Here is a 19,378-nt window from a genome sequence, read left to right on the forward strand (position 1 = left end):
AACTTCTGAAGTCCTTTCACTTACTTATTAAATATCTTAAGGTTATATTTGATCTATTTTGTGCCTGACTTTATGAAATAAAAACTTCCAGTGTGCATTTTCTTTCTGATACCTCAGACAATCAAATGAAAATGTCTCCAAAGAGCCCCAAAAATGTACAAGTTTGGCAAAGACCAACTCATATTTTGGCATTTAATGCTGCAGTGCTGTTGATGCAGTTTTCAAAAGGGTCTAGCATTTGATTGACTGTCTCACTCTGAGATCTGTGGAAAGACTCACATGAACTTCTGAGGGAGAAGAATTAGATTTGAAAAATCTGCATATTGGAGAAAACAGCTGTATCACTCTGCAGATAATGTCACTGGATGAACATACATGGGAAAATGAATTATGTATTATCGCTTTGCTGCATGACCATATTAAAAAGCCTTTTCTATATTAAATTTTATCTTACTGTGTTGGTGACTTGAGAGTACCAGCACTGATCTCAAATTATGGTGTGTGCTTCTTTTACACTGGTAAGCACCCAGTGGGCTCTTTGTGGATTTAAGACATTTTATGCAGTTGGCATCAGCTAATAAACAAACCCCGTTCTTCTGAAGTTGGTCAGTGTTCCCTCATTTGCAATCGCCACTTTTCAATGAGTACAAATCACCTGCCAACTTCAGATTTTATTTGGATTTTAGGTAAGGCATGACTGCTTTCACTACAGCAGTAGATTAAAAGGAAGGATTAGGAGAAGATTCTCACATTTATAGTTGGCATATGAAATTTCACTTTACATTCATTTTTTCATCAGTCAGCATGTGATTCACAGACAGAATCAGAAGGAGTGCAATTTTTTCTGTGTTTTGGATTTTTTTTTTTTTTTGTTCCTGAATGATGACAGCATTTGGCTAAATTCACTTTTTATGGTTAGCTCTGTGACTAGCTGCTTGAGGCAGAAAAGCTGAATAGTCCCAGTGGGAAAGGAAAGAAAAGATATTCATCTATATTTTCATTTATGTTATACTCTGATCTACAGCTTCAGTAAAAATATTTCCTTTACTAGTTCAGTGAAGATTAGAAGCCTTGGTCCATTTTTGGGGGGATAAGACAAATATTATATTGACATTGAGGTAAAACTAATATTAGAGAGGGCTTTTGCAACAGGGAAAATCCAGAGAAGGTCTCTTGCAACTCATCAGCCTCACTTGAATTTTCTGTCTAAAAGTTCTAGTGATTCCAAAATTTCAAATAATGAAACTGCCCTAATCTGTTCTAGAGGAAAGGAGGGGAATCAGGTACGTATACAGTATCTAGAACTCAACCTGAGGTGTGGTTAAAAACTTAAACAGTATCTAGCACTACACTGTCCGTAAAGCTCTATCAAAGCTGAGCCAGAGATAAAATCAATCTCAATTCATAGAATCATAGAATCATAGAATCACAAGGTTGGAAACGATGTGCAAGATCATCTAGTCCAACCATCCTCCCATTCCCACTGCTACCACAAGCACTAAACCGTATCTCGCAGCTCCTCATCCAGGAACTACTTGAACACTGCCAGGGATGGCGACTCCACCACCTCCCTGGGCAGCCATTGCAGTGCCTGACCACTCTGAGAAAAAAAGATTCTAAACAATAAATAATAAATAAATTTTCTAAATTATAAACGATTGTTTTGATTTTACAAGCTTCCTCTTTCCTTTGGGAAAAAAATATAAAAGATTCTATCCCTACTCTGTTTTCTAGTGATAAAACTGTTTGAAATTATTTGAGAAACCAGTTTGTGTATTAAGCACAATATGCATCTTTGGAAACAGGACACTGGGTAAAGGCTAATCCTGGACAGCAGAGACAAGGCCAGGACTGGAATGGGATATGTCTTTGACTCACCACATGCACTGAGACAGTTAATTTTTGCCATGTGAGGCTAACAAGTTGTTGGTTTTTTTTAAGTATTTAGGAAGGAAATTTTTAACAGCTCTGCCATTTTCCTCTTTCACTGTGGTTAACTTTACAGTGTCTCCTCACTCTTTGTACGGCTGCTCTGTTTTCCAAACACTATTCCTTCTATTCAGGGAATGTGAAACTCAGGTTAGCCTTGAAAAAGCAATAAAATACGTATAACACTTGTGTCTCTTGTCTTAAGAAAGAGGATAATGTTCAGTATAAAGCCTGCACTGTTGACTCATGGTGCTGTTGGGGTGGCCTGGATGCATTTTAAGCATGGTCATTTTTCTTTTTGAAGGAGAAAACTATTTTTTTTGAAAGGATGGCTTTGCTGTACTCTTAAGCTGTCAGCTGTGCAGAAAGTCACTGCAACCTTTCCAGACCTGCTTGCCAGCAGGAAAGGAACAAGTTCACTAAGCATGCCAAGTAGTTTGAACCTTGGGAGTGGCAAATCAGTGAAATTCTGGGCATATGCTCAGTGAGAAGCCAACATGAATAATGCATTGTTCTTAATCTGTGAAAGCACTGTGTTCATGCCTGCATGTGCTGTGATAAACCTGCAGCACACATATCTCAAATGTGCACTTGCAGAATGAATGGGAAAGGGTTGCAGATTAGCAAGGGGATTAATAGCTTAGAGAATTCAAATGATTTTGGTCAACAAATAAGCATGGCCTGGGATATTTAGGAAATCCTTCTGCCTGATTCCTCTTCCATTTTCCACATCCAGGGTCACTAAGTCTGCTGAACATACTGAAATACAAAGCTTATAACCTCTACAGAGGAAAAAGCTGGAAGCCAAGATAGGGAGAATCCCCAAGGAGTTATCTTACTTTTTCCTTGTCATTCCTATCAGTCTCTGCACAGACTAGCTCAAGGCTGGGAATCTGGAAAGGACAACTATAGAGACTTGCAACAGGTCTGGTCCTTCACAGAGCTGGGATCTGACAATGTCTTCCATGCACTCAGGCACAGACACTAGCAAACTAATTCTACCTCCACTCTGAACTTCTGGACTGGGGTGAACAATAAATCCATGCCCATTAAGAGTTTCTGATAACTTTAGTATAAGTCTCATATTGTACTCTTACAGGCACTGCCATGTTTCTGATCAGTTCTGATGGCATATTACACCTCTGCTCCCATTTTGTTCACAAATAGGAAATACACAAATTGTACCAAAATGGATAGGGCTTGTGTGGTTACAATTTTGAATTGAATGTCCATGTTTAAAAATAAGCATTAGCTTTCCTATCCAAAATAAAACATGTGAGACAAAAGGTTGAATATTCCAGGAAACATTATATGTATTTTGAATGGAAGTATGTAATAATTTCATGTTACTGTCCTACACACTTAGCTGCATGGATATAGATTTCCCTCTCTCAAACTGTGCAGATCTCCTAGTATTTTCTGGAGTCACAGAGCTATTGGACTGGCTTATGTTGAATGTAAAAAAAAACAAAAAACAAACCACCTAGATTTCCAGCCTTTGAACTTCATCTTCAACTGGTCTTAAACTTCAAAAGATATTGGTTTATGCCCCCCACCAGGAAATACTTGTATTGTGACAGAAATATGAGTATGCCCATAATTTGTCATCTGATTTTTGCAGGCAGAGATCACTGTTTAGAACTTGAAGGTGTGAGGGAGGGTAGGCTTCATTTTGCCAGACACATCTCCTCTTTGTTATGTGTCTTCATCATAACATTTTCATTATAATGTTTTAGTTTGGATGTGAAGTTGTTTTAGATTGTCTCCTCCACCCAGCTCTGATTGTTCCCTTACCAGTAATTTCAGTGTGCATCTTTGCATGAGTACCCATGATTAAATCCAGCTTAATCTTATTTGTTTTCACCTTCTATATGTAACAACCTGTGCAGCTGTCACCTTCTAATCTGTACACTGAGTATTTTAGTTTTGGGTAGATTATAGTATTGCAAGACACTACAGTTAAACCAAATGAATAAAGTAGTCTATTTTGTATGGCACCAATTGCAAGGTAAGAATCAGTACAGAGGGCAGGAAAAGGATGCAGCTTGCTGGGGTTTAACTTTCAAAGCTCTCCATCATAGTCTGTACTGTTCTCATGTTTATATGTCCAAAGTCTAATATGTCAGTTAGGCCTGTAATTTAAATTAGATAAACAGCTGAGAAATAAAGGCTTAGAGAGTTGCCAAGAGCTTAATGGGCTTATAAAGATTTTTAGCAGCATGTAACATTGGCATTGCTTTTCTGCTAAGAAAAAATAAGACGCTCGTTCACTGAAAGCTGGCTGTTAATAATCAAGTTCAGCGTGTATAATTTGGTCCAAAATGTCAGATAGTGCTTCTTTTGTAGCTGTAGATACTAAGTGGCCTAGTTTGCCTGCATATGTACTTTGCACTGAAAAAATGTAATTAAAAAGCAATATATTTCTCACTCTCTCAAATGCTCACACTTTTCATGTATTGCAGGATCGAGAAACAAATAAGCAGGTTTCGAGGATGGTTACCTAGAAAGCCAATGAAACTGGACAAGGAGACACTGCCAGATCTGGAAGAGAATGACTGCTATACTGCTCCTTTCAGCCAACAAAGGATCCACCAGTGAGTACTTTATTGCATCACAAAATCATAACTTAATTACAAGACTAGAACTTTTCCTTCTGGATTCACCTTTGAAAAAAATCAGTTTATTAGTGTGTGCCTTAAACATTAGTGCCTTCAGATTAGTTCTTTGTCACACAAAGGGGGAGATAGAGAGTTCTGAGAGAGCATAAAGTTTGTCTAATAATTAAATGTCCAAATCAAAGCTAAAAGAATTCAATAGAAAAGTTCCTTTTGATTCACTAGAATTTCAATTAAATCCCTAAAGTAGTCAACTGACTAATTCTCTCCTGAGTCAGAACTGCCTTTTTTTGTGTATGTTAAAGATGTGCTTAAAACTTCTTATTCAGCAGTTCTGTTCTTAGTATAATCAATATTAGTTCTTCTAGCACTGATGGTCAAGATAAATGGATACTGCATTTCATTCCTGGTTATGTGTGTAAAAGGACAGTGTCATTTTGTTTGAATTTCTCTCTCTTTAACTTTTACAGAAACAAAACTGGTTGCATAATGCCAGTGTTAAGGTCAGTTACACTAGTCCAAGCATACCAAAGGTATCAATCAGTGTTGCAGCAATGGTACTAGAGATATCATTTGACTAGTAGAAGTTCTTATTCACTTGCAAAATGCAAAGCAGAAGGCTTAGCATTTCTTGCAGACTCCAAGCTGATTTTTTGGGCTAACTTTGGGGAAAGAAGGTGTGATGCAGTTAGTTACTGTTTGTGACGCTGGGAGTGGACATCGGCTACCTGAGTGCAAAGTCTCAAAGAATTGGCAGCGCCCCACCAGGGTACTGACAGAAAACTGAGGTGATACGGAATGAACCACGGGCAGATCAAAGACTTACAGTAAAATAAAGTGTGATTTTATTTGGGGTGAGGACAGGTAGAGTAACTCCTCTTTGAATAAACACTTCATTCAGATTCCTTACTTTGAGTGAAGAGTTTTTCAGGGAGTGGATTTACTTCCTGCAAAACGAGTTAATAAAATGAAAGTCATCTGCTGCAAGTAGTGTCTTTTTGGAAACAGCAGAAAAACAAAACTAGGTGCAAATCTCTGGGGAAATTTCAGTATAATTCTGTTCCTAGCACAAGCTGCCAGTCAGAGTTACCTTCACCAAACATTTGTGTCCTGAACAGATGTCAGATCCAGACTAAAGAGTCTTGTGATATTTGAACAAAAAGGTGGCTCAGTTACTGTGCCCTACAATGTGAAAAGTATATCTTTTTTTAATTATTATTTTTTTTTTCTTTTTTTCCTTTTCTCTCTCTCTCTTTTTATTTTTATTTATTTATTTATTTATTTATTTATTTTGTGACTACACTGGTAGTTTACCTTTTTTTCGATCTAGTCAAGCTTTTATATTCAAGTCTCCAGTGTGATATGGATGATGCTTGAAACGTGATCTAAGTACCGTCTTCATTTCTGATAGGCACTGTTAAAGGCATAGAATGACAGAAAACTGACAACATTTAACATGTGGAGCCAGGCAAAAAAGAAGGACAAAATTCATTATATTTCCTAAGCAATAGGAAATCTCTTCTCGGAGGAAAGAAGTTCTGTCTGGCTGAGACAAGTGTTTTGTTGGGATTTTGTAGAATAGAAAATGATAATTTTCAAGATAGTCTTCTGAGAAGTACCTCACTTCTGCATTCACAAATATTATGAAGGGCTTTATTTACACAAAGCCATTTCTTCTGAAAATTATCAGTTGCAAGAATGCATAATTCACAATATCTGAAAAATGTTTTCCCTCAGACATGATGGTAATTAGTTATTTTTCTACTATGTCTTAGTTATTTTATGTAGTGAGCTGCTAGTTAGCTGGGAATAGTAACACTAGTAATTATCTGCAATTTCTTAGGTAGTGGTATACTAGCTAGGAAAATACTCCTAATTGCTGCTTAGAGATTTCAGACTTCAGGAGCTATTTTCCCCTTCCAAAGGCAACAAACTCTCTGCTTAAATATTAATATACTATATAATTGAATAAAGCCCCTAAAATAATTATTATTTCAGTAAAAATTAGTTTAAAACTTTACACAATTTGGACAGTAGGACAGTACCTGCATTAATTAAAATCAATTAAAAAGTAAAATTAAAATATTTACCAGAGATTCATGCAGTTACTCTCATTTGTACTGAGTCCCCCCCACATACAAGCAAATACTGTCCTGTATTTTTGTCAGGTTTCCAGGATGTTTGTCAGAGTGGAGTTGCATTTTATATTTTCTCTGATGCTCAAATTACCCTTAATAATTGCCATCCTCACCAAGATGATGTGCACCCCTGTCCCGATAGCTGCCTCATGCTGAGATCATGGATGGATCAGAGAGCTGTCACCATTGACAGTAAGGCACAGGAATGCATGAACACTTCCTTGGTTTGAACCAAGATGGTCATTCTTGTGTTTGTACATAGGCCACTCTGAAGTTAATGACCCCTATTTATTTCCACAGAAATTACAACAGATACAAAGAGCACGATACCACTACTTGACAGAGCAAATTCTCAGCTACACAACACTATTTTTCAGCATAGTCACTACCATTAGTTATGCATTTTCACTTGTGATGAACAAGAGCCTGCATGCTGTGCTCATAAAAATCTGCACCACTGAAGGTGACACACTCCTTCACAGCTACTATGATAGCATCATTGCTAAAAAATGTTGCTGATGCAGTCCGTATTTTGTTGGCCCAATCGGATGGAAATCAGAAGGCACCAAATCTGCACTATATAGTGGTGTGACAGGACAGTGCAGCCAACATTGGCAACGTGCTCCACAGTCTTCAAATTTGATGGGCTTCGCATTATCGTGTTGCAAGAGAAAGGTTGTCTTCTTCTCTGGTCTGAAAGTTCAAGCCTTTCTATTTATCTTACTTGCAGCCTTGTAAGTCACATAAAATGAAAACAGAAAGCAATCATCATATGCCTATTTTCAAACAAATAATGTACAGGGATTGTGGTAATATTCTCACTGGAATACTGCAGGTTCATCTTGTTGCTGCTATTACAGCTGTTGACTTTATTTCCTCTGATGTCAAATGAGGTAAAGACCTGCCATTGCCTCAGCCAACAACAGCAAGTTAGCATTAGTGGTTTACTGGCAGTGCAGAAGGGAGGGCATTTTTTCTGTACAAGGGGAATATACTTCTCATATATTAATTCCTATGCTCAAACATTTTTTGTGCTTTGGTTTTCAGTGCTTCCAGAAGAAGGCATTTGCTTGGATCATACATTTTAGTATGTTGAGTGTCAGACACCAAGCATTTCAATGTCAGGGGATCCCACGGAGCAAAAACACACGTTGGTCTGGGCACACATGCTCACGTTGTAGCTTTGTAACTAGGCCATAGGTGTTCAACTTTCAGAACGTCTCACTCGTAGAACACAAAATAACCCTTCCTTGTCTTTTGCTGCTCCAAAATAAACAGAAAAATTAGAGAATTTCTTTTCAAATGGGTATTGGACACAGATTCAAGAGCTAATTCTATTCCTCCTGGGTTTGTACAACGTGTAAAATTGTCAAGAGAATGCATGAACAGGAATCCATTGGCAGTTTGCTCTTTGTTTAATTTACATTTACTTCAGGGCTTTCTCTAAATGACAGTTGGTTTTGTTGTGCTTCATCCATCGAAAGTCAGTTTGAAATCTCCAGTTCAGAATCTAATTAAGAAAGCTAAAAATATAATTTCAAAACAATTAACCTTCGGTGACTTGTCACGTCTCTTACAGTGGGAATGTAAGAGCAGTATTTCCAGAATGACAGTTTTTAAAGGGACTTTAATTAAGGATCAGCTCTGGAACCTTTCCTGGCAGAAGTACTCTCGTTATCTTCATTGGGATTTTATTTCTTTTTTTATAGTTTTTTTGTGTCAGGACAGCTCACACAAATAAGGCTTACAGAAATAGGCTAATGGGTATAACTCTTCTGGAAAAAATCACTGGATTTATTATCTAACTATACATTGCCTTCACAAGGAATAAAAATACCGGTGTATTAATCTTTGCTTATTTTTTGCCTCACAAAAGAGATGACAAAGTGACTAAAACCTTCAACTGAACTTTCTCCTAAACAAAGCCTGAACCTCACTGAACCGGAAAACAATCTGCATCACTCTTATGAATATTCAACCTTTTTGCATAGTGCAATTCTAACAAGAGCAGCAGAAATAGAACAGCTAAGGAAACTATTCCATCTGAAAGCAGCAAGGGTTAAAAAAACTGCATGGAAAGTCTCTGCTTTGTGCACTTTATAGCTCAGTAACACCTGATGGATGTTTATCTGCACCTAATTTGGAAATATCTTCAGCTTTGACCTCTGTGAACTGAAATTTGAAGAGTAAGATTCTCCACAGAATGAAAAAGTCTTTTTATTTGAATTTGGATGCTGTAGATCATGAATGAGCCCCAATCATTAGTCTGTGAGTATGAATTTATCACTCCAAAAGGTGACAACTTGGAGCACAAAAAATTTGAAGGAAGAAAAGCCAAGAAAGTGCAGGTGAGAAGGGTAGTGGTACAAAAGCGTAAATCTTGCAGTGAAGTGCATGATTCTCAACTGACAGAGGCAACCTCTCTGATTTTGGATGAAAATGGTAATCTCCACCAGCATTGTTGTAATTAATGTCACTTGGGATATTTTCATCCTTTTAGTTCCTCCCAGTTATTTCTGCCTGTTTTTATTCCCTGCACCAGTCCCCTTGGCTGTGCTAACACCATTCTTCTGGGGGATGTTCTATAGAAAATTCCACAGAAATAATCAAGATGATAAATGACCAAAGGCAAAACAATCCTTGTTGTTTGTTGTTGTTTTTTTTTTCAAAAATTAAGCGAGCTTGTTGTTTTTGTATTTTTTTTTTTTTAAATACCTTTACAACATAATCTCTGTATCCACATCTGCATGAGTATGCTAGAGAATACATGTTCTTGACCTACTCCAGCTGTGAATTCTCCCTCTTCTCTCCCCTTCCTGTCCCTATATGCATTTTAATAGCACATGGATGGGCAGGGCCAAACTCTGCAGCTCACATATGCCTTAGTTCTGGAATAGGCAGTTTTTCATGGTAGTATTCATAGTGAAGTGTTGACAGCTGCTTCTCAAGCACATCTGCTTGTTCTTTCTTGGCCAAGTGAGATCAGCAGCTACAACACTACAATTGCTAAGTTTATAAATGAGTGCAAATCTCTACAGTGTTCTTTTAATCAAATAGTTCTTATTTCCTTTTAAGATTGAACAGTGTTTGATTTTAGTCTTTTTTCTTTTCACTCATGAAAATAGAAGCAACTAAATGCAGAAAGGCTGTTAAGCTACTTGTCCAGAAAAGTGGTTGAAAGAACTGCTGATGGTTGCAGAATGTCCTAGTCATTATACCAAAAAAGTATTATATCACAAAGAGAATAAATAAATGCTACTGATTTTTACCATTACCTGAATCACTGTTTACATTCCCAATTGAATCCTTCAAGAGCTCATAGATAATGAAAATTACTGTGCTGGTTTGATTTCAAAAGTTACTTTCATTGTTCTTTAACATTCAGTGCTACCTAGGAGGTGAGATCTTGGAGATTAAAGTTGGACATGAACAGAAAATGAAACAGTGGAAAAAATGCTAGCAATTAATTTCTTTTTTAGTACTGTCTTAATTTCTCTCTGTTACTACTGGAACAACCTAGTGCATAAATCTAGCTTTATCTGGATACAATGCTCTTCTATCTGCTTCAGAGATTAGGCTGTTTTTAATCTGATTTCCTTAACATTATGAATTATGCGATAACAGTATTTCCTTTTTTTTCTACCAACTCTTACTTTATGTGCTGGTTACTTTCAACTACATTTAGTACAAGCCTATTTGTCTCAAAGAGAATCAGAGTCTTATTTACTTTGTGAGTACCAGCTGATTGAAATGGGACTGGGGCTCAAATTTGTGCCTATGCCATAAAGGCAGTCAGCGTACACCAAGTATATATGCTGTTTGGTACCAGCCCAGTTGTAAATGATCACACACACTGCAGTCAGCTGATATGCAGAAATGACAGCAGGCTCTCTGGGGCACATGTAGGACTTTGGGAGATGGGATAAAGCCAGATTCATACTACTGGATAAATGGTAGACACAGAAATGACCTGTGAGTATCTGAGATAGAGTGGGAAAGGTGTTGTTTCTAGAAAACCGAGTTTTATTAATTGTGCTGCTCTCAGAGGAATTTGTATTTTGTATCTTTACTTTTGGAATTTTTTTGCTGTGTGCCTTTGAAACTGAACATTACAGGTTGTCTTGTATGGAAAGTTCAGTAGTGATTTTTGGATAAAAAGGAAGGAGCGCCTGGAGTCCATAAAGTGCAGGGCTTGGACTCCTTGCCTGGCTTTCCAAATGAATGTAGAGATGCAGAGCCATATAGCATTTCCTATTTGCTCTAAAGAAGAGGGTTTTCATTTGGGAAAATTACCTGAGGGGAAAACGGAGTAGTAAATCCCATATAACATGGAAGAGAAGGTGATGTAGATACATGCCAAGCTCTCTATTAAGATTTTTTCATTTCACACTAGATTTACTTAGCATATGCTCTGGCCTCTTTATGAAATCTCTGATTTTACCTTTTTATTTATCAGTTTATTCAGTTCCCCGGAGCTTTTCACTGACACAAAAGAAAACAAACTTACATCCTATCCTAAGTTGTTTTTGTTGTTTTTTTTTTTCAAAGATGAACCCTTCCATTCAATCAGTTACTAAGGGCCATAATTATAAAAATATTTAATTTCCTCAAATATATGCACAAGCATATTTCATCAGAAACTCCAACTCTCCGCTTATTCAAGTGTCTAAATGACTTTCACAGTCTATTCTGAAGCCTTTACGTAACTCAACTGGGAAGGCTGGTGGCCTTGCCTGTAGCAGGGGGTTGGAGAGTCATGATCCTTGAGATCCCTTCCTACCTGCGCCATTCTGTGATTCTGTGAAGTTAAGCTGGTATTTCTAAGCGGAGATTCTGGCATTAAATATTTCCAGTGATATGATGACATGCTAAAATATCTTGTTTTCCTCAAATATGTATGTTGTGGCTAATAAATCTATATAAAACATACAGTGCCAGAAAATCTAACCAATTCAAGGAATTTTGGGGGTATTTTTTTTTTCAATTTCCCAGACCCTTCACAATTCTGTCTAAACTATTGAACCTGCATTAATGTGTAACTCAATGAGTAGCTTCTGCAAGCTAGTTTTAAGAGTCATTTTTTGCCATGTGACTGCTTTCATCTGACTCTTAATGGTAAAGCATAATAAAGAAGTCAGAAATAGAAAGATGAAATGTGAATCTCTACAGCTGCACTTACAAATCTTACTCTTTTGCAAATTTTTATGCAACTATTTTCTAGTTCTCAGTGAATCTATCTAAATGTAATGCTTATCATAATGAATGCTTAGATATCATTGGTCTTTCTCCAGACTTCTCCAAGCCATTCTCTGCTAGGGAATGAATACAGTTACTGCGATCATCTCATCCGGTGAATCATCTCAGTTAATCTGATGTCCTTTAATCTTCCTTACACTTGCTCACATAGATTTTAAACATGCTACTGAAAACAGTGGAACTTAGTATTGCTTTAAATGTGCTACTACATATTCCTAAGACGGCCTCGTTTGTGTTTTTATATAGCTTCATCATACACAACAAAGAGACTTTCTTCAATAACGCTACAAGAAGTAGAATTGTACACCATATCTTACAAAGAGTGAAATATGAAGAAGGGAAAAACAAAATTGGTAAGTACTTTTAATGTGGATGATAAATCCTATCAGAAAAATAAGTATCAGTCTGGCTCTTTTGCTTTGTTTATAATGACATTTTTAGAATGGTGCACATCTCACCCATTGCTAGGTGGCAGGGAATTTTCCTAGAACGAGCTGACCATTTCACTAGAATGATGGGCTGCTTCCCCAGGCATTTGTGTCCCCCATGAGATTTATTACCTCAACGAGGAAAGAACCTGACTCAAAGGAACCTTTTCTGCAGAAAACCTTTTACTCTTTCAAAGACACACATACTGGAAAGAAAGCAAAAATTTGTGCTGCTGTCCATCCCGGCCAGTAGGGCATCTCCGTGGATATCTGTTCCTCCAAAAGGGAGAAGTGAGATCCTGTAGCTCTGTAGCTGCCTCAGGTCAAAAGGGAGGGATGAAGGAAGTCTTTGAGCAATGACAGTGAGAGAAAAAGAGAGAAGAAAGGGGAGAATTCCTGTGGTGAGTGTAGTGCACACACCCACAGTGAAATCCCTGCCTGCCTCCCAGATTCCCTCACATATCTGCTTGTGCGGTACCTACATGAACTAAACCTTGAACAGATCAGTGGGCTGAATAGAGCCCAGCTCAGCTGTATGTTTTGCTTTTCTGCCAAAGACACTTCAGGAGAAAAAATATTCTGCCAAGCAGATATTAATGCTATCACTGAACATGTTATTTGTGTTGAATTATTAATTCTCATTGTTGTGTTCTCACTGCTATCATTCCCTATGAATCAGAGATGGAATTGGGATTCTTTTCCTTTGCATCAATGGGGCTCAAATACCTCCAGGCTGTTAGTGCCAGGATTTAGTTTTAAATTGTGTTATAGTTGTTCAGTCCTATCTGAATGACTTTCCAAGTGAAAAGTGCCCACCTCTCAGTAGTCCTTCATTATTTCTGTTCTAGTTCTCATTGAGGAGGGACAAAGCCAAACTGAACGGTATTTATTACCACACTTTTGTGCCAGAGAGCAATTGTTTTGTTCAGGTACAAGCATATTCCCTATTCTTCTATTACTTGAGCCCATCATGTTCCTGTTCTATCTGTTTGTCCAAGGGCCTTTCATAAGACATAAATGGAGCATATTTTACAGCATATAGGAATTAAGCATTTACGGCATATAGGAATTAAGCATTTATGTTGTTGTACTGGCTTGCAGTTAAAAAAAGTAAAGATCCTCCCTGAAGTGTTCCACTCCCAGGAAATCCAGCCCTTTGTTTGCACAGCTTGCTTAGAACAAAGCATATGATACCAAACTTTTATCTTCCTATGAGGTCCTAGACTCCACTGAAGTTGGACGAAAGATGGATTTGGCAAATGAGTCTTTAAACCTCAGGCATAATAAATTATAGATTTTGCTTGATATTTGAACAAATCTTTTCTTGTGTTATATCCTAGGTCATCAAAACCTATAAAAGATGAATTTTTCTGCTTGATTCTTACTATCAATAGTCTTCAAACTTCATTTAGCTGTGTATCCTGAAACTGTTCTTTGCTTTACACTTAGCAGTTTTTCTGGTCCTACTGTTAAATAATTCGATACTTTTGGTTTTTAGGTCTGAATCGATTGCTCAGTAATGGCTCCTATGAAGCTGCATTTCCTCTTCATGAGGTATTCTCTCTTTTTCTTTTTTGAAGAAACACTTCCCATGACACGAATCTTTAACTGTGCAAAAATTCTCAATCTTACTAACATTATTTTATCATTGTCCTTTGGATTCCACAGCTGCCTCTGACATCTTTCCATTTAGTAGTGATTTAAAAAAAAAAGCCTTTTTTATTGCAAACCGAAAGGAGTAGAGAGAGTTGTTCTAGATTTGTTCTGTAAAACTATTTGAATGTGATAAATCAGTATGTTGGCAAAGGGAAAAAATAGCATGTGGTTTTCTCTTTGAGATTCTCCAGTTTTTAGCCTTTGACTTGAACACCAGTTATCGTATTTCTTAAGAAGTACAACCTCAAGTCTCATTGCATACAAAGGAAATTTTCTTTTTAAAATAATTTTTAGATTGTGACTCACAAGTATGGAGATTGCATAAAATTGTATTATGCATACCAGGAATGAGAGAGCTTTCTTATCTATTCTTTTGCTGTTGTTATTCATCAATATCCCAATTTGTATTTTAGGGAAGCTACAGAAGTAAGAATTCAATAAAAACCCATGGGGCAGAAAATCACAGACACCTGCTCTACGAGTGCTGGGCTTCCTGGGGAGTCTGGTATAAATACCAACCACTGGATCTAGTGAGGTAAGACTTTCATGCTTTTAATATGCTTCAGTCTAGGTGGTATGAACATAGATTATCTTTCTTCTCTCAAAACCACAAAATACTCAGTAAATTCATGTGGTTTTTAGAAACTGATCTAGAGATCAGGGGAATCCATTTCATTCAGGGTACAACTACATTGAAAGAGGTATTTATAAAGAGGTTTGTAGGAGGCTCTGAATGTGAAGGGAGCGTCGTTATAGAGGTTTCTGACACCGGAGCTTCTCATGAAGGAGTTGCAGAATATTTAAGAGAGAAAAAAGAGAGTAGAGCCTAGGGAGACATGATTGCATGGATGCCTACCGAAGGAGCTACTTTTCCTCAAAGCATGGCTTTGATAAAAAGCCTCTCATTGATTAGCTCTTCTTATTTTTGTCCGAAGAACAACCACAGAAGAAGCTCCAATTGAAGTTCAGTGATACTCACAGGCAGTATAGAGATAAAGCTCACACACATCGTGTGCTACTATGTTTGACAACACTGATGATGACTGCAAGTTTGTTGTTACTCCTCTACTGCCTCTTGCCACTGCTGCATCACTACAGTCTAAGTTTATTTTCATCTTGGAAGTAGCCTGCAAAGATGAAACACTGAGAAAGCTGAGACGTGACTTCAAATTTTTACAGCTCTTTTAAGCCAGGTTTCCAAATAGGCTTGCATGCACTAATAGAGGATTACATAGTTTTTATGCACATACAGCATTTGCTGATCACCATGGCATAACTATTGCTGGGCACTGGTGGGCTTTTTCTGCTTGAAAAGGCAAGTGTGAAGCTGCAGAAGCCTGTGAACAGTCTTAAAGTGTACTGGGATGACTGAAGATACTGTTATGCATGCAGTTATCTTCTCCTCTAATAAGTCCTGTAACTGATAGAAACGCTTGTTTTTTATTGATTCTCAAAATTACTTCTGGATAGAAATATTCACAAAGGAATATTTCTGGAGTCAGAAGATGTTATTCTTTAAGGCCATATAAAACCCATCCATTGCACAAAACAGGAGATGTTCAATTTCCATGGAGAACAATTCAAAGAGAAATACAATAAAATAATTTTACTGAGTCATTTTTTAAAAAATGCTTTAGAAAATAAAGTAATGCATTTGTACCTCATTATTTAATTCTGAGAGCTTCCTAATTCTTCTTCCTGGACAGAAATAGAGAAATTTTGTCAAAATATGGAAATTACTAACTTGCTGAGGAGTCAGCAGTTACAGTGAAGGGGTTTGTTGTTGATGCTGTTGTTTTAATTTCCAGTTATACAGTATCAGTGTCACAATATAAACAACTTATCTTTATAATTTCCATTTAAATAATTTGCCCACAGTGGTCGGGTCCATTGTTCTTCATCATTTCTTGTTTGTGAAAGTGCTGCAAAGCAATAGCAAGGTCTTAGCTAAACTTTTTTTGTGATCCTCAGGCAACTGGAAGACTTCTTAAGTATAAAAATAAACAATTGTACAGGACCTTGGAAGAAGCCTGCTAATTGAGTCTGGGTGTGACCTCTTACATTCTGTACAAACCTTTAGCTTTTCATCAGACAGTGCAAAGAATTTTCCACAACTATTTTGCAAGAGAAAATAAGCAAAGTAGCAGATCCCTTAGCTGAGGTCATGAGTGACATGTGGTGGTTCAGAACAGGTGTCTATCCAAGGAAGAGAGTGGGAGAGAGAGTTACAAGACTACCTGAGTGTTCACAGCAGCATAAGTCTCCATAGCTTCAAGCTCAGCAGGGATGAAAGCTGCCGCTCAAACCCAGCCTTGCCATTAGCTTCCTGGAGCACAACATTGGTGGCTATGAATGCACAAAAGGAGGGGTTATAGGAAAGGGGTGGAATGCCTTCTTCTTCTCACTTCATGAATGTTAGATCCCTCACATTTCCCTGGTTCCTGCCAAATCTTTTCTATCTACTGCCGATTGCAGGAGCTCACATGTCTAGTGAGCTGGAGATTTTGTTTGCAGAGCTGACTCTGCCAAATGTTCATTTCCCTTGGAAGTATCTCAGCAAGCATACATTAAACAAAAGCTTTTATTTTACCAGCTCTGCAGCAGGAGCAACTTCTTTGTTCTTTTTCCCAGAACAACAGTTGTGTGGGCTGTGCTTGAAGGGAGTAGTATTGCCATCTGTACAAAAGGAGTGGATGGATGTTAATTCTTCCACAGACATCTGGCCACATCTCACTGCTGCTAGCTGATGTTTCCCTTTAATATATGCTTTAGAAAAGCTAAGGAGTAAATTAGGTGAACATAACAAAATCATACTTTTATTAATGGATATGGTGTTTCTACCTTAAAGTCAAGTTACCACAATGGTAAATGAAACCATCCATACGTTGATGCTGTTTTGTTTTTCCTTAGCTGGTAAAAACAAACCTTATGTCTCTGGTGTTGTTAATCTGATGCCTTCCAGATTTCATTTAATCTCATCATCTGGCTGTTATTAGAGATACTAGTCACCAGAAATAAATGAGAAAAAGTCATTTGAGGGGAACTGCATGATTCTGCTTTCACTCTGCTTTGAAACACACCAGTATGAAGGTAGAGACTTGACACAATCACAGAGACATAATTATGAAACACCAAAGGTGGTACCATGATTTTAATTACACTCCTGTTGGAATTTTTCATCCATAGTTACTTAACAGGAATAACTTAAGATCCTTAGAACGTGCTTGGAAAAAGGCAGGACTTTCTATACTTATATGCCTGGGGATTACATAAATCAATGGAAACTGTTGCAGTAACTTCTGTAAGTTTTGGATCATCTCCTTCACACTTTTGTGCATAGATCTTTGCCTGACATTGTCCATAAATGATTCCTGCTGCTGCTTGTGCATTTCATTTACAGGACAAGAAAGGGTGGGAGAAAGCTATATTTATAAGCAATTGTTAAGATACCTAAATGAACCTGGAAGCAAACATAATGCCTTTGTTACAAGCTGACAGCTTCCTTGAAATGCTCTATTAAGCCTTCTTCCCCGCCACCTTGCTCTTGGCGTAACAGAAATAATTACATGTCCAAAAAATCTGTTAGATAGTTCTAGCTCCTTCACAACTTCTTTCAGTGGTTTAAAAAGTTCTGTACAGGATTTAATTCTGACCAGCAAAAAGCAATAATGAAGATAGATATGTTCTTGGCTTAAGTACAGATTTAAATATATTCTAGCTCCATTACTTCCTTCTAGGCATCTTGAAAACAAAAAAATATCATAGAATTACAGAATCATAGAATAATAGAATGGGTTGGGTTGGGAAGTATCTCAAGGATCATAAAGTTTCCCCCCCCCAGTCTGCCACAGGCAAGATTGCCAACTGCTATAATATATAATGAAGGTCAATAAACATAACATTTTATGGGTTTGAAATTAGACTTTGTTACTTCAAAATGTACATTATCATTAAATACAGAGATTGGAATTTTGGCCCTTTTGAAGTCAGTGGTATTGGAATGGAGTAAGGGGAGAAACAGTTAAACATTAAGGAAGATTGTGTTGATGAGTTAATACACTTGTCAGCATAAAACTGAGACTAAGATTTCTTACTTTTTTTTTTTTTTTTTTTTTTTTAGTTCTGGTGATATAGTTTATATAAGGGTAGAGAGATGGGTTATTGGGGATTTTGGGTTTCTCTGCTTTTGAGAATTTTATATGGAGGAAATTTGCTGTGGGAGAGCTACAAAAGGTACACAGCTGTTTTTTTTCTGTTATGACTGACTGCCTGAGAATGTTATGGAAATTAACAAAAATTAACAAACATGCAAATATCATCAAGCCTGGAAAAAAGAGGTCTACAATGAGTAGAGTGATAATAGGTGAAATTCAGGTACAACTAATGCACTCTGGAAAAAAATCCCCTGACATCTTTACATATATAACTGAGTTTTAGGTAAAGTGCCAGCACACGGGTAATAGAACTGACTTCACTGTGGACAGTTCTATGAAATTTCTCTTCTGTAAACAGAAAACAGACAAGAAGCAAAGAGCTTGTTCATTTTATGTGGTATGACCTTAGTGGCAAAGGAATCTCTGAGCCATCTATTTCTCCTGGGAATGGTGAGTGTCCAGTTGAACGCAGTTACTGGTGGGAATAAACGTGGAAATGGGAATGCAGTACCCAGGCAGGTCTCCAAAGACCGTGTCGTTATCATGATTTATTTCTACAGCTTAAGTGCAGTAGAAATATACTAATGGAAATATGCTAACTACAGGGCCATAGGAAATGAATATTAACTTTATCCTGATGCTACTTGCAGTAGCACAACCTGTTGGAAATCTGCTGTGAAGCAAAGGGGGATAGTAGAAGACTAATGCTGTTCGTCCATATTTAAGCCTACAGGTACCAAAGTAGTGTCAACATACAGCACTTATTTTTAAAACCAGGCTCAGAGGTGGTCCCAGCTGCCTTTTCCTTCCACTGAAGATATTTGGGTCACTCCCTATTGTGCATATGCACACACGGAAACTTGTTTGGGTCTTCTTCTTAGATCTAGCTGCTTGCTTGATCTCTAGATCATGAGAAAGAATTATATTTTGTGTTCCATCCTGTTAGATAGAAAGGCTCAACAGGAAAGAAAAAAAGTTTATCAGAAACATTTTTCAAAATGTCATGTGGAATGGGGAAGCATGCATTCCTGGATACAGGGAATCATTCAAAAAGATAAATCTTAATTAATACTAAGTTTAATTCTCTACTTTGATTTTTGTACATGGAGAAAAACAGGACCATAAATATTCAATTGAAGTAAGCTCAAAATGTGAACTTTCTATTTCAGTGGAACAGGCTTAGCTTGACATCCTGTGTGTCA

The 19,378-nt window shown here is 37.3% G+C and overlaps 1 protein-coding gene across 1 annotated transcript in view; it reads left to right on the plus strand.

Annotated features, from left to right (window-relative positions):
- ANO4 (anoctamin 4) overlaps window positions 1–19,378 on the plus strand; it is a 111,719-nt gene that overhangs the window by 51,727 nt on the left and 40,614 nt on the right. Inside the window, exons 7-10 of the mRNA XM_042889934.1 lie at window positions 4,392–4,523; window positions 12,185–12,291; window positions 13,865–13,920; window positions 14,436–14,557. Coding sequence (XP_042745868.1) covers window positions 4,392–4,523; window positions 12,185–12,291; window positions 13,865–13,920; window positions 14,436–14,557 — 417 coding nt within the window. The remainder of the gene's footprint in view (window positions 1–4,391; window positions 4,524–12,184; window positions 12,292–13,864; window positions 13,921–14,435; window positions 14,558–19,378) is intronic.

This window comes from Lagopus leucura, unplaced genomic scaffold, assembly GCF_019238085.1.
Source record: "Lagopus leucura isolate 7727_CA_CO unplaced genomic scaffold, USGS_WTPT01 Super-Scaffold_100159, whole genome shotgun sequence".
Classification (NCBI taxonomy): Eukaryota; Metazoa; Chordata; class Aves; order Galliformes; family Phasianidae; genus Lagopus; species Lagopus leucura.